The 16,165-nt window shown below is 44.2% G+C and overlaps 7 protein-coding genes across 7 annotated transcripts; 2 read left to right on the top strand and 5 right to left on the bottom strand.

The window, feature by feature from the left end:
- Positions 1–1,196: 1,196 nt before the first annotated feature.
- Positions 1,197–1,982, top strand: SAMD00019534_099770 (hypothetical protein; the record flags this gene model as incomplete). Its single annotated transcript, XM_012895009.1, has 1 exon — positions 1,197–1,982. A coding segment is annotated over one exon (786 nt), but the record flags the coding sequence as incomplete, so codon positions are not given.
- A 96-nt stretch (positions 1,983–2,078) lies between these two features.
- SAMD00019534_099760 (hypothetical protein) lies at positions 2,079–2,670 on the bottom strand (the record flags this gene model as incomplete). The annotated part of the gene is made up of 2 exons (XM_012895008.1): positions 2,079–2,176; positions 2,265–2,670. Coding segments are annotated over 2 exons (504 nt in total), but the record flags the coding sequence as incomplete, so codon positions are not given.
- Positions 2,671–2,875: 205 nt separating this feature from the next.
- On the bottom strand, positions 2,876–3,128 carry SAMD00019534_099750 (hypothetical protein; the record flags this gene model as incomplete). The annotated part of the gene is made up of 2 exons (XM_012895007.1): positions 2,876–3,054; positions 3,116–3,128. Coding segments are annotated over 2 exons (192 nt in total), but the record flags the coding sequence as incomplete, so codon positions are not given.
- A 605-nt stretch (positions 3,129–3,733) lies between these two features.
- Positions 3,734–6,548, bottom strand: SAMD00019534_099740 (hypothetical protein; the record flags this gene model as incomplete). Its single annotated transcript, XM_012895006.1, has 4 exons — positions 3,734–5,848; positions 5,918–6,016; positions 6,077–6,239; positions 6,319–6,548. 4 exons carry the CDS (start codon positions 6,546–6,548, stop codon positions 3,734–3,736), a joined length of 2,607 nt encoding a protein of 868 aa, XP_012750460.1.
- A 636-nt stretch (positions 6,549–7,184) lies between these two features.
- Positions 7,185–9,047, bottom strand: SAMD00019534_099730 (hypothetical protein; the record flags this gene model as incomplete). Its single annotated transcript, XM_012895005.1, has 4 exons — positions 7,185–7,264; positions 7,348–8,088; positions 8,147–8,902; positions 8,993–9,047. 4 exons carry the CDS (start codon positions 9,045–9,047, stop codon positions 7,185–7,187), a joined length of 1,632 nt encoding a protein of 543 aa, XP_012750459.1.
- Positions 9,048–12,419: 3,372 nt separating this feature from the next.
- SAMD00019534_099720 (hypothetical protein) lies at positions 12,420–14,636 on the bottom strand (the record flags this gene model as incomplete). Its single annotated transcript, XM_012895004.1, has 6 exons — positions 12,420–13,031; positions 13,093–13,201; positions 13,302–13,700; positions 13,880–13,939; positions 14,065–14,524; positions 14,600–14,636. 6 exons carry the CDS (start codon positions 14,634–14,636, stop codon positions 12,420–12,422), a joined length of 1,677 nt encoding a protein of 558 aa, XP_012750458.1.
- A 450-nt stretch (positions 14,637–15,086) lies between these two features.
- On the top strand, positions 15,087–16,108 carry SAMD00019534_099710 (hypothetical protein; the record flags this gene model as incomplete). Its single annotated transcript, XM_012895003.1, has 2 exons — positions 15,087–15,996; positions 16,080–16,108. 2 exons carry the CDS (start codon positions 15,087–15,089, stop codon positions 16,106–16,108), a joined length of 939 nt encoding a protein of 312 aa, XP_012750457.1.
- Between the last annotated feature and the right edge of the window lie 57 nt (positions 16,109–16,165).

Here is a 16,165-nt window from a genome sequence, read left to right as displayed (position 1 = left end):
CAATGAACTCGTAATCGAGTTCGTCTATCCAACCTTATGCTTCCGAGATCTCCTACTTGTTGATTGTGGTGAGCAACTTCTGGTGATACTCGGGTCCCCATTCAAGTCCTTTTCGTCAAAAGTTGTGGCTGATAGCTCCATCTCGTTCACAGTGTACATTGGCAACCCCCTTCTGACGCTAAGTGACTCAATGAAGAAGATTGTTGGCAGACATAAAGAGTGGTTGACAAAGAAGGAGGTGGAGTACCAAGTCGATATCAACTTTGCTTTCACCTTCAAAGATAAGGTTATGAATCCGTATGACACAGCAGTCAACTGCCGCGCCTTCACCATTGTGAAGGCATCAGATGGACAAAGGATTGATTGGTGACTCACAATAAATCCTCTTGACAACATTGCACATTCCCAAAAATCTAATATCGAGACTGCATCTCACCAGTTCTCCAGACCCCAAAAATGATGAATATGTTCTCATCAACCCAGAACCAAGAACAGAGGAACATCTCTCTATAGGACCTCTGACTGCCCAATCCGTCATTGACAATCAGACACGTGTCTATCTTAAGTGTGTGGCGCTCAGGGTCGGATGCCAAAACTTTGAAGATGTCCATATCCATCTTATGCATTGATTTCACCTGTCCACCAACTCTGACTGATATCTCCTCCACATACCATCTGGTTCAGCTTGTATCTTGCCATTGGCGTTGGTGTGAACAAGTCAACATCGCCAAAGACACTGGAAAGTGGTTATTTGCGACGTAAAGGCCTAGCGCTCCCTTCATGTACTGGTTGAAGTTCTCCCTGCTCTGCCTGAACCAGGATTATAGACAGTGGAGTCATATTGTTAATAATATTAAATGCAAAGTATTCTTTACAACAATAACAATAACATGAAGAAGGTTAGGTTGTTTAAGCAAATATTTGAAGTTGATGGGTGATGTCCCAGCTCATACCATCACCAAAATATCACAAATTAGAGGGGGTGGTATCCAAGCTTTTAAGCGATGGTGATGATCAAACCCATCACACTCTTGATTCACCCATGCCCCACCAAACTTAACTTCACTTGTGCTTAGATAGGCCCTAACTCCATCCACTTACTCATCCAATCACTCATTCAAACACCACCCTTTCATTCATTCAATCAATCAATCATTCAAACATACATATACATACAATCAAACAAATAAATAAGGATGAGATTAGTGATTAAAGATAACAATGACCAGGTGGGCGAGTTCATCGCCAATTACATCTGTAGCAAGATCAACGCATTCGTGCCATCCGAGCAAAAGAAGTATATTGTGCTTGGTCTGCCAACTGGATCATCGCCACTGCCCGTCTACAAACGCCTGGTCGCCCTGCACAAGGAGGGCAGACTGTCGTTCAAGAATGTGGTCACCTTCAACATGGACGAGTACGTCGGTCTGCAGCCCGGCCATCCATTCAGCTACCATCACTTCATGCACGAGAACCTGTTCAATCACATCGATATCGTTCGCGACAACATCCACATATTGTGCGGCGTGGCTCCCGACCCCGTGGCCGAGTGCGCTCGCTACGAGCAGTCCATCATCGACCATGGCGGCATCGACCTGTTCCTGGGTGGCATTGGCGTCGACGGCCACATCGCTTTCAACGAGCCAGGTTCATCGTTGAGCAGTCGCACACGTCTAAAGACTCTGACCAAGGATACGATCATCGTCAACTCTCGCTTCTTTGAGCGCATCGATCAAGTGCCCACGCGTGCGCTGACCGTCGGAGTCGGCACGATCATGGATGCTCGCGAGGTGGTGCTGATCATCACCGGTCACAACAAGGCCATGGCGTTGTACAAGACTGTCGAGGAGGGCATCAGCCACATGTGGACCGCATCGGCACTCCAAATGCACAAGAAGGCCATGATCGTCTGTGACGATGCTTCCACCGATGAACTCAAGGTCAAGACTGTCAGGTACTTCAAGGATGTAGAGAGTGGATTATAATACATAACATACATATTACAATACAGAGTTGGCAAATGGCCATTGCTCGTTCGCCTATTTACTTATTAACATTGACGTTCATTATTCACATCAGCTGATGTGTGGCATCTGTTCAGCTGGATTCACAGAGGTCACAACATCTCTCGCAGTCTTCTTTTGTTCTTCTATAACTTGTTGTTGTCGCAGTTTCTCTAATAATGTGTGTGGCCAGGTAAGTATGGTAAGTTCATTCATTCACTCATTCATTCATTCAATCAATGTATCATTCATATTACATACCCTTTCTCTTCATCTCTGTTCTAGCAAACATTGCAATGACTTCGTCGGAGAGTACATATTGGCCAGCATCTCCAGTACCATGCTGATGTTCATCTTGATCCTCATCTTCGTTATACTCCTCATCCACATCTTCATCTTGTTCTTCGTTTGCTTCTATATCATTATGTTGCTGATCGTAGTTGTAGTAAGGTTGGTAGTGATTGTAGTAAAGTGGATAGTGATGTTGATGTTGATATTGATGTTGGTATTGGTGTTGGTATGTCGTGTCTGAGGCTAATAAGGTATCCCTTAGATAGAAGGGATGAGTGATTCGAACACCTCTATCTTGTATCAATTGGTTCAACTGTGGTGGCAGAGGTACAACAGCAGCATGTTGTCTTTGATATTGATGATAGTTATATTGCATGTTAGATATATTGTTTAATCCAATTGATTATTACATGTTTGCTGTATCTCTTCAAATGATGGAATGGTCCGCTTGAAGAAAAGTGTAGAGTTTGACGAATATTTACAAAGAGAGAATGGATTTGGTGATCTTTATTAAGATAATGGTATTCGAAAGGTTGATGATATTTACAAGTTGAGGTAGATGGATGGAGATGGATGGTTTAAAGGACACTGGCACAAATCTTAATTCCAATTAGGCCAAGGATACTGGCCAAGATGTTAAGGTTGATCAGACTCTCCGTTTCATTGGCACCTTGCATGGCAGAGTAACTGGTAGAAGTTCCAAACTTGGTTGTGGACGAGGAGTTTGGCTGTTGGACTGAACCCATCTTGGTAATTGAAGCTTCATATTATGGTATTAATATAATATTATATTTGATATATACCAGGTATATATTACTTACAAATCAAAGTCATTTTTGGAATTGGTAGTTATTTATTATTAAAGGAGAAAGAGTGGATATTTGTTATTTAATATTGTTTGTTGATTCGATGACTTCTTGTATCCTTAAGGATTGGTTATTTATACTATTTATTTCCAGGTCCATCTTCAAATTTAAGAACCTATCCTTCCATCAATCGAGGCGATCCCGATCATATCTTGATCCCTATTATTAAGTTGCACTTGCTTTATTATAAAGTTCATTTGAAGATGGATTGAGGAGATTGAGTAGTAGTGTCAGTTCACAAGATTGCATCATTCATTAAAGAATGACCTTATAGTACTTCCTAATAAAGTAAAATGATAGATTGTGTCATAACTGATTGAGAGATTGATTGATTGATCTGTGTGTTCCAGTGAGTGTGATGGGCAACACAAAACACCCTCCCCAAATCAATCAATCTGCTCTCACCTCATGATCGATCAGAGGTGTGCGGTGAATCGACGCTGACCATCCATGACCCGGGTATATTTATAAATATTGTGATGATGAAGGTAGTTGATTGTTTAATTATATATTAAGTAGATCGAGATCGAATATCAATCAATCAATCAAGATCAACTCAATCGCAATATTCAATCAATAACACTTCTTGTGTACAATGCTTCGTCCATACTCTTGATACTCATGCTTTGTTATCCATTGGCCAGGGAAGCTCTTGAGGTCGCCCAGAACAGAGCCACCACACCAGACACTGTAGTTCCTCTCGGCTGGCGCCGATATCTTAACGGGCATTGTGGACAGATGTTTCAACTCCTTCTCCAAACGTTGCTCAAAGCCTGGCGACATGGTGGAGCCACCAGATATCACAATGTTGGAGTAGAGGTCCTTGCGAATGTCAATGTCACAGCCCATGATGGTGTTGTGCAGCAGGTGCTGCACGCCATTAACATCCATGCCCAGCAGGCTAGGGTCAAACAGTGCTTCCGTGCAGCGGAAGCGTTCGTTGCCAATGGACAGCACTTGTTTGTCGGGCATTGTATAGTGTGTCAGCAGTGAGTTTTCGTCCTTCTGCATGGAATCGGCAAAGTCGAGTGCGACAAACGATGTCTTCTCCTTGATGTCGCGAACAATCTCGCGCTCGGCCGTCGAGGTGAATGCGTAGCCACGCTCAGTCAGCAGACGGATCATGTACTCGGTGATGTCGCGTCCTCCAATGTCCAGACGCTTGACGTTGTGGCTGATGCAGAAGCCTTCGTAGATGGGCACGGTGTGGCACACACCATCACCGCAGTCCAGCACGGTGCCAGTCGTCCTGCCACTGGCGTACAGCGAGAGCACGGCCTGGATGGCAATGTAGAGCGCGGGCACTTGGAAGCTCTCAAACATAATCTCGAGCATCTTCTCGCGGTTGGCCTTAGGGTTGAGTGGGGCCTCGGTGAGCAGCACCGGGTGTTTGGATGGGTCGACGCGCAACTCATTCATAAAGGTGTACTCCCAGAGTGTCTCCATGTCGGCCCAGTTCGTGACGATGCCATGCTCGATCGGGTACTTGATCGACAGCACACCTCTCTTGGCCTGTGCTTCGTCACCAATGTACTTCTCCTTGCCCATGCCCTTCATAACGCTGTTGAACAGCGGGTATCCAATGATCGATGGGAATACACATCTTGGCTTATCCTCGCCGGCGAATCCTGCCTTGACGACGCCACTTCCATTGTCAATGACCAATGTCTTCTCAGTGATCGACTGGAGGAACTCGGCATTGGACACAATGTTTGGCATCTTGAAGCCGGCGGCTGATGGTGCTGGTGGGATGTTATCCATGGTGGCTTCGAGAACGGCGGTCGATGGCTCAAAGGACAGCTTGCTGGTCTCCTTCCACAGTTTGTCAAGCTCGTCCTCCTCCTTGTCGATGTGTACCTCAGCCTGGACCTCTTCAAGTATGAAGAATGTCCATGGGCCACTCTTGCACTGGACCTTGTCGAGATAAACTGCCACAGCGTAGCCGCCTGCATTGGGTGGGGTGTATGTGACGGTGTATGTGCCGTTGTTGTTGTCCACGACATTGCCGTGGATCTGGATGCCAGGTGGACCCTGGATGAATGCGTAGAACTTATCGCCACCCTTGTTGCGGTTGTTGCCTTTGGAGTCGCGTGCCTGAATGGTAAAGGTCGATTGGATCTTTGGACGACCACTTGTGAGGCCGTCTCCGTAGCATTGAACCTGGTTGGGGTCGGTCACAGGCTCATTGTCCACGACGGTGGGGTAGAATGGACTCTTTGCCACCTGCTGGTTGACCAGGTACACGGCGATGGCGTAGCCGCCCGCCTTTGGTGGTGTGAACGATCCAGTGTACGATCCATTGCCATTGTCCTTGACCTTGCCGTAGATCTGATCGCCAAACTGACCCTGGATGAGCACGTTGAAAGTGTCGCCGCCACTGGTCATCTTCTGGCCCTTGGTGTCATAGCCCTGAATGGTGAACAGTGATTCGACGCCAACAAAGCCGCCCGTGAGGCCCGGTCCAAAGCATTCGACGCGGCTGGCATCGCACACTTGCTTCTCAACAATCGTTGGGAACTGGGGCACGACAGGGAAGTCCAGTTTCACATCGGTCGATGGCACCGATGGGAAGTCCAATATAGCTGTGCTAGCTTCCTGCACAGGAGGTGGTGATGGCAGCTGCTCAGCCAAAGCCGACATTGTAAACTCTGGAATACTCTGTTGTAGGTCTACCAAGGGTGGTAACATCTGATCATATGATCGTGTCAGTATCATTCGATTGATTGATCGATTGATTGGCATCACCAGGATACTTACGGGTGTCTCCCATTGAACGTTATGCTTCTTGGCAATGTTGGCGAGGTAATAGTTGATCAATGAGTCCTCTGGTGGCTTGTTCGACAGTCTGTGGAGGATCTATAAGTTGACGAGTTAGTTGGTCACATGCCTGGTTGTGGACATATCCATGAGACTCACTTTAGGATTTATACAACAACAGTCAATGCACTCCTCTGGGAACTTCTTTCCAAACTTCTCGATCAATCTCTTCCTTATCTTGTACAACTCGACCTGCTTGTCGAGATATGGCGCAGCGAATATGATACTACACACAGCCTCCTTGATGTCTGGTGGGCATATTCTATTCATGACAATGATGATTGTGTTAGAGATCATCAGATTGATGGATGGATGGATGGATGGATGGATGATAGACATACTTTACACCTTCCAGACCTTTGACTCTGTTGCCCAATGTCTCACAGTAGATTAGTAGTATACCAAGTACCTCTGTTTGATAGTCTTCATTGATTACGGTGACGACCTTTACACGTGCCTGGTCCTCCTTGCCCAACGACAGTAATTCAGCAACCTCTCTCTTGTGTGCATTGGCCATCTCAAGGTTCTTATTCTTATGCAATACCAATCTTGAGTTGGCCAACTTAATCATCATGCTCCTGTTGTTATCATATTCATTCATTCAATCAAACGGTCAGTCAGTCATTCAATTCCTGTTCCTGTGCCATCTGTCAACATTCATTCATTCATTCAATCATCACATACATATAAGCAGCAGTAAACTTTGTCATTCTTTACTTCTTATCTCTACTCTATCTCTATGTTCAATGTACAGTTGTATTAATAATAAATATATGTATGTATGAATGTAATATATTAAAGAGGTCAAGTTCAAAAGGTTGATTGAATAGACTCTTTGAAGATTCACGCAATAAAGGGTAGGGTAGTGTTGTGGAATTTGAAGAGTGTGGTGAAGGGGACAAGTCCTGAAGCTTTGGGAGCACCAACGTCTTCATTCTTGGTCTCAATGCTACTCGTTAGCTAAAGTGATAATGCAATAATGTATACCTATAAGTCTAGACTTGTTCAAATAATTAATTAACCAGGGAACCACAACATCAATCAACTACTAATATAATAAGTGGGTGTGAATGTGATTGTGATCGTCTTTAAAGACGATCACAACAACAACTCATCAACTGCTGAAGTCTACCAACCCAACCCGACTTCCCCTTATGTATGATTATAAGTATGTATTTATGTAATATATATTAACAAGGTTTGATCACTAGAGTACAAGTAATAGCAGCAACATAACGACTGTTGCAGGCAGGATACTTGTCATTAGTTTGTTCGATGATGATGTCACTGTTTGATTAAAGAATGAATGATTGAGTATTAGTACATGTACATCATTGAATGAATATAGGAATGAATAATTGAACACTTACATGTGTACTTTCCATCGACCTCTTGGTTACCAACTGATAACTTGACAGTGACCTCGGTGCCGAGCAAGGTAGTTAGGTCACCGCTGAACACACATGTGATCTGGTCGTAGGTGGTGACGGATGGCGAGTCACAGGGTATGTCATTGACAGTGATGTTTGCAGGGAGATTGAAGTTTGATCCGTTGATCGATATGTTGGCCTCGGCAACATACACTGAGTCAATGATTGGCGCAACGTAGCTAAAGGTGATGGCATCGGCCTCAAGGTTCTTGATTCCGTTGAGTGTGACCACCACGGGCAGATCCTTCGAGGCACCTGGTGGCGCGGTACATGCGATCTGGTTGGCGCTGTAGCTGTAGATGTTCTCGCAAGAGTAGTTTCCGAGCATCACACTGCGCTTGGTGCTGGTATCAGTTGGCAGAATGAATCCGTTGATCAGGACGAAGCCGCCCCACACTGGCATCGACTGGTTGATGTTGGTGATCGATGGCTGGATGTAGATGGGGAAGGGGTCGGTCACAATCGAGCCGGCGCCAATGTTCAGGTAGACGGACGAGTTGCCCAGCACAGAGTTCCATGGCAGAGTGAACGCCACGACGTTCTTTCCAGCATCCGAGTCTGACACAGCATTATAATCAATCTCATTGTTCTGGACCAAAGCCTTACCCTGTTGCTTCAATGGTATGTTGGTAACAATGTAGCCCAATTGAGCCTTCTGGAAGTATCTAACGATCTGGGTCTCTATTGTGACAAGGTCAGTCAATCATTCAATCAATCAATCATTCAATCATATACTTACTGATAGTCAATGAGAAGGCCTTCTCCATCTTGTTGCCATTGACTGAGAGTGTGAGCAACTGGGTGCCAGCGGTGGAGAGGAAGGCATTGTCGGCAAAGAGGATGGTGATGGCAGTGTTGGTGATGTTGCCAATCTTGACGGGTGTGTCGCCTGGCGTGACGAGCAGAGTGGCAAGGGATGAGTTGAAGCCAAAGTTCTTACCAACCAACTGCACTCCATCTTCTATGTTGGCCTGGGAAGTGATCACTGGTGGCGCGAATGTCAGCTGGATGGTGACATTAATACCGCGGACCGTGAGAGTCAGGGGTATGTTGACGCCAGAGTACTTGGTCGACACTTCCAATGGCAGGGTGAATGCGGCAGTGGTCGTCTCGGATGTCTGGCTGACCTCATTGATCGTCTCGCCATTGGGGAAGGTCAGCGAAGAGGCAGTGTCGTAGTACTTGGAGTTGAGTGACGCGCCAATCAGGGAGATCGTTCCTCCTGAGATGTCGGGATGGGACACAGTCGTGACGATGGGAGTTGGGTTCCAAACGGTAGTTTGCTCACTTGGATGTAGAGTGATCGTACCCTTTATCGAGAGAGTCTCGGGGAATTGGAAAGAAATAGCATCGCCAACTACAGTGACCTTGTCAATATTTGCCGATGAAGTCACACCCTTGATCACATAACTGATTGTCGCACTAGTTGTGGCGGCCACATCAGCTCCACTCACTGTTGCAGTGTCGGCAGTATATGAGACACTTGGTTCTCCGGCTACAAAGTGGCGAGAGTGGGGAGGAAGTTAGTTTGATAGTTTATTTATGGGACGGAATTATTCCAAATGGAGGCGAATTGATCACATACATATTGAAGCTATTAATGTAATACAAAGTAATAATAATATAGATAGTTTATACATGTTTGATTGATTGATTGATGATTGTCTGTCCTGGAAAAAGGAAGTTGGAATTTGGATGTTATATATTATTTGTTTGATCGATCCAAAGATGTTGATTAAATGATCAATGGTTCGTTGGAATTGATCAATGTAATAAACTTAATAATAATAATAATAACAACATATTAAATGCATTCAAGTTAGAAGTGTCGTTGAGGGAGTGAGTGAGTAATGGAGGGAGTTGAGTTGGTGGTGGTAGGTGACAGACAGGTAGTCGGAAGGGTGATTGGAGGCTGGAGAATAGGTGGTATTATTAGAAGTGTACCAACGGCCTTTCAAGGTCCAAGTGGGATATATATTATACTATAGTGCCAAACACAACTTTGAACACATAACTTGTCATTCATCAATTCCATCATCATCTAACACACTAACACTTGGTGTGTGTGTGTATTTAATTTATATCTCTTTGTTTGTGTGTGTGTGTTTATTATTGACACCAATCAATCAATCAATCATTCAATCACACACAAGAAGTAGGGTTGTACATGTGGTATCAAAGAAGACGACACAATGGTGTTGACTGTGGGATGGTTATCGTTTAGAGAGAATGCAATTGCAATGACATCGTCCATAATATTGTTTGTTGTCTTTCCATCCTCACCTAGTGATGTTCAAATGAATGATCACATTGGTGAGACTGAGTATGTTATGAGTGGAGTATTGAGAATGTCAAGTATTAATACAACTACTATTATTATCTCTATCTATGTGATATCATTGATCAGATCTTTTGTAAAAGCAATGAGGCATCCTCATTTTGATCTTTTTTTTTGTCAAGGCCTGGTTCCCCACTCTTCGCAAGCTTAACTTGGCTTTTGAACATTCTTTGATCTAATCAATCAAGTACATTTACATATATATATATAAATATATATGTTGGTTGCAACCAACACCAAAGAGATAATATAATGAACCCAATATCAATCAACTATATTGATGAGTTGGTAAAGGAGTACTTGATATTCAGAGGCTTCACACAGGCCAATCACTACTTCAACCTCGAGAAGAAAGCAGACAAGCTTAAAGGCTTTCAAGTGGACAAGATATTGGAGCAGATCAATCTGTACATCACAAACTACGATATAGTGCACTTGGTTGAGTTATGGAACTTCCTCGACTCTACCTTTTTCAATCGCATCGACTACAACTCTCACTATGGCTTCAAGTCGTCGACATCATCCACCAAACAGGACTTCTCGGCCACTGTAAAGAAGTTGGCCAACTCACTCAAGAAGTTCTACCTCATCACCGCCGTCAACAATGGCAAGAATGAAAAGGTCAGAGAGTTCTTTGATTACTACAGTCATGAACTAGTCAAGGATCCAGATTGGAAGCATTGGTTCGGTATGTCTCATGTCCATCATTCATTCAATCAATCATTCAACATCATTCTAATGTGCATTCAATCACATCATCAGCCTTGCCCTATCTCAAGACACCTCACCTTGACCCTCTGTTTGAGGTCTACTTCTCCAAAGGATGGTCAGAGGCATTCTCATTGTCTCTGAGGAACTTCTTGTCCACAATCTTTAAGAACTTACGTAAGACATCAAATGGTGATCACATGACCGCGACACGTCGATGTACTAACCTTTGAATGATTGATTGACACAATGTGTAGCCTTGCCAAAGATACTTCAGTTTAACTTGGAGCGACAGAATAGGAAGAGACTGGAGACACAGGTCGAGAACTTGATAAATCAGAATGAGGACTTGCGCTCACAGGTCGACAAGCTTGAGTACCAGCTAAAGCGCGAGCAGGTACAAACTGTACAACATAGCCAACCACAACAACAACAACAGCAACAACAGCAGCCAGGCACACAGGAGGTATCAGCCAGTGTGAGCTTCTCTCGTGGACGCAAGACAACAGACTCTAACAAGGATAAGTTGGCCAATAGCGGTGGGGGTGGTCCGGGCAACAACCCGCTGGGTCTGAGCGCCGACGACGAGGAGAGCAAGGAGAAGGTGGTGATAGGCTCGGGCTCAGTGCGATCACGCAAGTCGATACAGAACCAGGTGGCCTCATTCGAGATGACAGAGATGGACGAGATTGGCAAGCGACAGACGCCAAAGTCACAGGCGTCCATCGGCGACACATCGACCTACCTTGTCGACACACAAGAGGTGTGCACGTCGCACACCACTGCCGTCACCAGATGCAAGTTCTCTTCCAACGGCTCCAAGATTGCCAGCAGTGCAGTGGATGGTACCGTTCGCGTGTGGAACGTGGACGGCTTCTCTCGCCACACAACAATCTACTGTCTGTCCGAGGTCATATCATTGGAATGGGAGAACAAGACCAAGCTGGTAAGTTGATTGATTGATTGATTGATTGAGTGGTACTATTGTTGGCGCATCCTGACACTTCCTGTCCTGCCCTACCCTCAACATAGTTACTCTGTGGAACTACCGACTCAAAGATCAAGCTTTGGAATTCAACCACGGACAAGGCGATTGGTGACATCAACATATCCCAAGAGTTTCCAAGGGTTGAGGACTTGGTATGCAATCCAAATGGAAACTCATTCGCCAGCTCGTCGACGACAAATTCGAGGACGGATGGCATTGTCTATACATGGAACTTTAGAACACTCAAGACAGAGGACAGACTCTCATCGTCCAATGCCGTAATCAACTCAATGTGCTACAATAGCAACGGTACATTGTTGGCCACAGGCTGTGTAGATGGAACAGTTCGCATATTTGGTATGTTTAATCAACAATTCAATCATTCAATGACACATACTTACTCAATCACTCGATGACATATAGACATCAAGAGTTGCCAAGTGATTGGAGGATGGCAGGCACATCAACAGGAGATATTGGCTGTGCAGTTTTGTAACGATGACAACAAGATATATTCGTTGGGCAAGGATGGCAGACTGAGCCAATGGAACATACACACGATGGGCAAACCAGAGAAGGAGTACGAGTATCCAGGCTTCCCATCAGACATACATCGCACGACAAAGATATCATTTAACTCTGATGGTACATCATTCGTCGTTGGCTCCAACAATAAGTATGCTCTTATATATAATGTCGACAATAGTGTGCCGGTAACACAGATCACAGGACATTCTGGACCGGTCATTGCGGTGGATTGGCATCCAACTATGAATTGGTGTGTCACTGGATCGTTGGATCAAACAGTCAGACTCTCAAAGTTGAAGAAGAGCGCAGGAGGTGGTCTTTGATCCCAGCAACAACAACAACAATAACACTTCATTGCCCTCCTATTGTACCAACCTTCCCCCCTCCTACCGATGAGCGTCTATCGCGGCAACTCTGTACATTGGCACTTTATGTTGTCTTTTGCGATGATCATTCGATTGGTAGTGAGCTGTCTGTTGTGTCGTCATCGATCTCGTCGTCACTCGGTTGTACCATCAATCCTCTATGTGTGAGTGCATCGCCAAAGAACTCTTGGAAGTTGTCGGCAGAGACCACGATGAGGTAGTGATTCGGTCTGATGTGGTTGGTCGGTGAATCGCCATTTCCACCCATTGACTTCATCTTGGCATATTGATCAATGACATCTTGATCAACGACACGATTGGTGACCAGAAGATAGATGAGTGACCATTCCGTTTTGCTAGCAACTGTATATGTCTGCTGATCTGAGTTGGGTGGTGCCTTGGTTGCTCTCCACAGTGTCTCAAAGTTCTTTGACACTAGATTGGCATTCTCCAAGATCAATGTTGTCTCCATCTTTGAATTCTTGACATTCTCCTTTGATTGAACATTGACAAAAATGATATGTCCATCCTCCATCTTGAATACAAAGCGGTAATCGATCTTTGGTGTTGGATTCTGGCTCCACTTCAGAATGCATCTGGTGTCCCTGATGTCAGAGGTGATGGGAACATTGCTCGCAATGTTAGGGGAGTGGGTGACATTGATGTTAGTCAATGAGGACTCCAACTCATAATTTACCTAGTAAACAACAAGATTTTAGTATTGTTTAGGCTGGACCACGAAACGATATAATACATACATTGGTATTTGGATATCCATCCTTGGCAATAGCTCCACTTGAAATACTGGGCACCCTTGGCGCCACGGAAGATGTTGGGAAGTTGAAGGTTGGTTTCACAAATAAGACTCTGTTGATAGAATGGATAGATTTGTTCAAACTTATTCCACGTCCACTTATCGTGAGCCGTGGGAATGGCCAGAAGGTCGTTGGGAAAGATTGGTGTATACATAGAGAAATTAAAACTGTTGAGGTTGTAGAATGACAAGTAGAGTCGATAATTAGATGGTGTCGCTGTACCTCCTGTAATTGATGTCGTAACGGTGTCCTCTATTGGTAACAAGTACAACAGTCCTTTGAGTCTTAGGTCATCGATGGTGGCTCCACTTGGTAGTTTGTCGGACAGTGTCACAGGGTGAGAGGTAAAGGAAAGTTGACAAAGCTTCTTGTAATCGAGGTCGTCGAGCGGTCGACCAGCAGGTTGATTGAGATTATGTATTTTGAAGAATGTCTCTCTCGAGAACTCCTGTGGCTTGGAGCGACACAAGTCCAAGAAGAATGAAACGTCCTTGGGGATATAGCCAGTATCGGCGAGTCCACCTCGAATGATGTTGTCCCAAAGAGAGGTGCTATAAGTTGCGGGTCATCTTTGAAGTGGTGGTCAATGATAGTCTTGCATGATTGTCTGGTTAGTGGGAGGAGGTCCAACGATCTGTATATGTAGCTAGTCTTCATGCAATCGGTCCCACAATCAGAGGTTCCCGTTATGATGGGAATGATGAACATTTTGTCAGATCTATGCATATACTGGCCAATGACCTCGATCATTGACTTGAACACTTTGCTGCCGTCCTGTGTTTGATGGGCACTGTTGTAATGGGGAACGAATCGTTGGAACTCATCCATGTGAATGATGACAGCAGGGCAGCCCTTCCCCTTTTCAATAGTGTATCCAGGATGTCCATTGTTGCTTCGAATGTAAATTGCTTGTACAGTCCAGGACTAAAGTCGATGATCTGATCAATCGACCTGAATGGCCGACCGCCAACTCCAAACATGCCACATGAGAGTGCCAGTCTGACACCGATCATCACAGATATATCCGACAAAGGGTTGTCCAATCGATATGTGAATCCACTAAAGATGTTGATAAAGAGATAGAGTGGTTCCTCCATTGACAGTGAGAACTGTGTATCGATACCTGTCATCTTTTGAAGGATAGGTTTGAGTTGTGACGTCTCATATCCTGCTCGCGTCTTGCCAATTCCTGAACCTCCAGTAATAATGATTAATGTGTGGTCCTGAGAAATGCTCTTTCCTCTGTTCTGGAAGTTGGACAATGCCACCTCGATCATTTGTTCTTGAACTCTCTCTCGTTGTACAAATGGATAGTCATTACCAAAGACATCAGTAGCCTTGTATTTCTTCAAGGGAAACTGAACCAGTCCTTGTACTAATAAATGTAAGTGATATGTTAGCATTCTATGAATGAATAATATTGTTGACTATTCCATGATCAGAGACTTACACGATGTTGATGTTGATGATGTTGTTGTTGTTGTCATAGTGTTGCTGATGTTGATGTTGTTGTTGTTGAGATATTAAAAGAAGAAATAGTAAAGTTACAAGAGTGAAGAGATAATGAAATAATAATATTAAATGGGTAAAGTAATGAAAACTCAGATTGAGTTGAACTTCTTGTAAAAGATGATTTGGAACTTAATTATTCAGTCTTCCCTCATTTCGCCAAAAACACTTTCATCACATCAATGTAGATACAGCAATAGCAATATGAGGCCAATCAATAATTTATTCAATTAATTATACAGAGAATGGAACATATACATATTCCATATTTGGCATTAAAGAAGATTGTAAACTATTTGTTGGACATTGAGTTGGAGGTTGTTCGTAGGAACAGAGGTTCGTTGAGCAATTACAATGACAATGTTATTTTGCCATTGGCACTAGTCAGCAGAACACTACACATCATCGTATCAAAGAAGCACATCATAATGTCAACAATCGATCATCACTTCATTCGTCACCTTCTCATACATGTCAAGTCTAACAACTACAAAGTCAACAATAATGACAATGACATCAACAAGTGGTGGCTATGGCAATCACTTGAACAGATTGATATCGACTCAAGATGGTGTCCACAGTTTAGATATAATGCAAATAGAATTGATAAGCTCAAGAGTAGACTCAACATTGATGTCACCGGATGTGACAGTGTGAGGGACCTCAGTCTTCTTTCAGACAGATGTGCACCAGTCTCGCGTGTTTGCATTGAGACTTCATCTCTTGGAGAAGGGTTCAGCTACGTCCTGCGACAAATGTCAATGCTCAAGCACACGCTATCCAACATCGCAATCTGGTTGTCAATATGTGATTTTACCAAAAAAGTCGAGTTATTGAGCATCCTTTCAAGTCTCACCAACCTCACGCACCTCGAGCTACTCTACGAAAGATACTATATCGAAACCCCGCTGCTGCTCTTTCGCGAAGTCCTCCCATTGTTGCTTCAACTGCCACTGCTGCGACACTTGTCCATTGGCCCAATCATCCCAGAGGCAAGATATTATAATGGTGTCGCTGACTTGATTACGGAGTATCTTGGTCAACAACGTTCATTGACATCGCTCCGACTCACTCAGTTGATCACTTATGATCAACGTAATATAATTGAGATGCTGCTGCAGAGTCCTAAATGTACAATCGCGCACCTGGACCTCTCTGTCAAGGGCATACTGGACGTGCCAATCACGAAGCGACTGTCGACTCTCAAGTTCTTTGGAAAGGTTCGCAGCAACGATATTTGCACATCCTTTAACAATGTCGATCATTTGGAGTGGACGGCACATATTCGCAATAAGGAGGTATATCAAGAAGATGGACTAGGTTCCATAATACTCGAATGTAAATCAATACAACAATTGACTGTTACATTGAAAGGTGGATACCTATCAAGTACATTCTTATGGTACCTTTCACAAAACAAGACATTGAGAAGATTCTATTTGAAGAATGAATCAAATAGTGATAGAATCGATCTCAGCCCTCTGAACAAAGTACTTCAAGAGCATCC

This window comes from Acytostelium subglobosum (genome assembly GCF_000787575.1).
Source record: "Acytostelium subglobosum LB1 DNA, scaffold: scaffold24, whole genome shotgun sequence".
Lineage (NCBI taxonomy): Eukaryota > Evosea > Eumycetozoa > Acytosteliales > Acytosteliaceae > Acytostelium > Acytostelium subglobosum.
The sequence above is the reverse complement of the archived record's forward strand: the minus strand, read 5'-3'. Positions and strand labels throughout refer to the sequence as shown.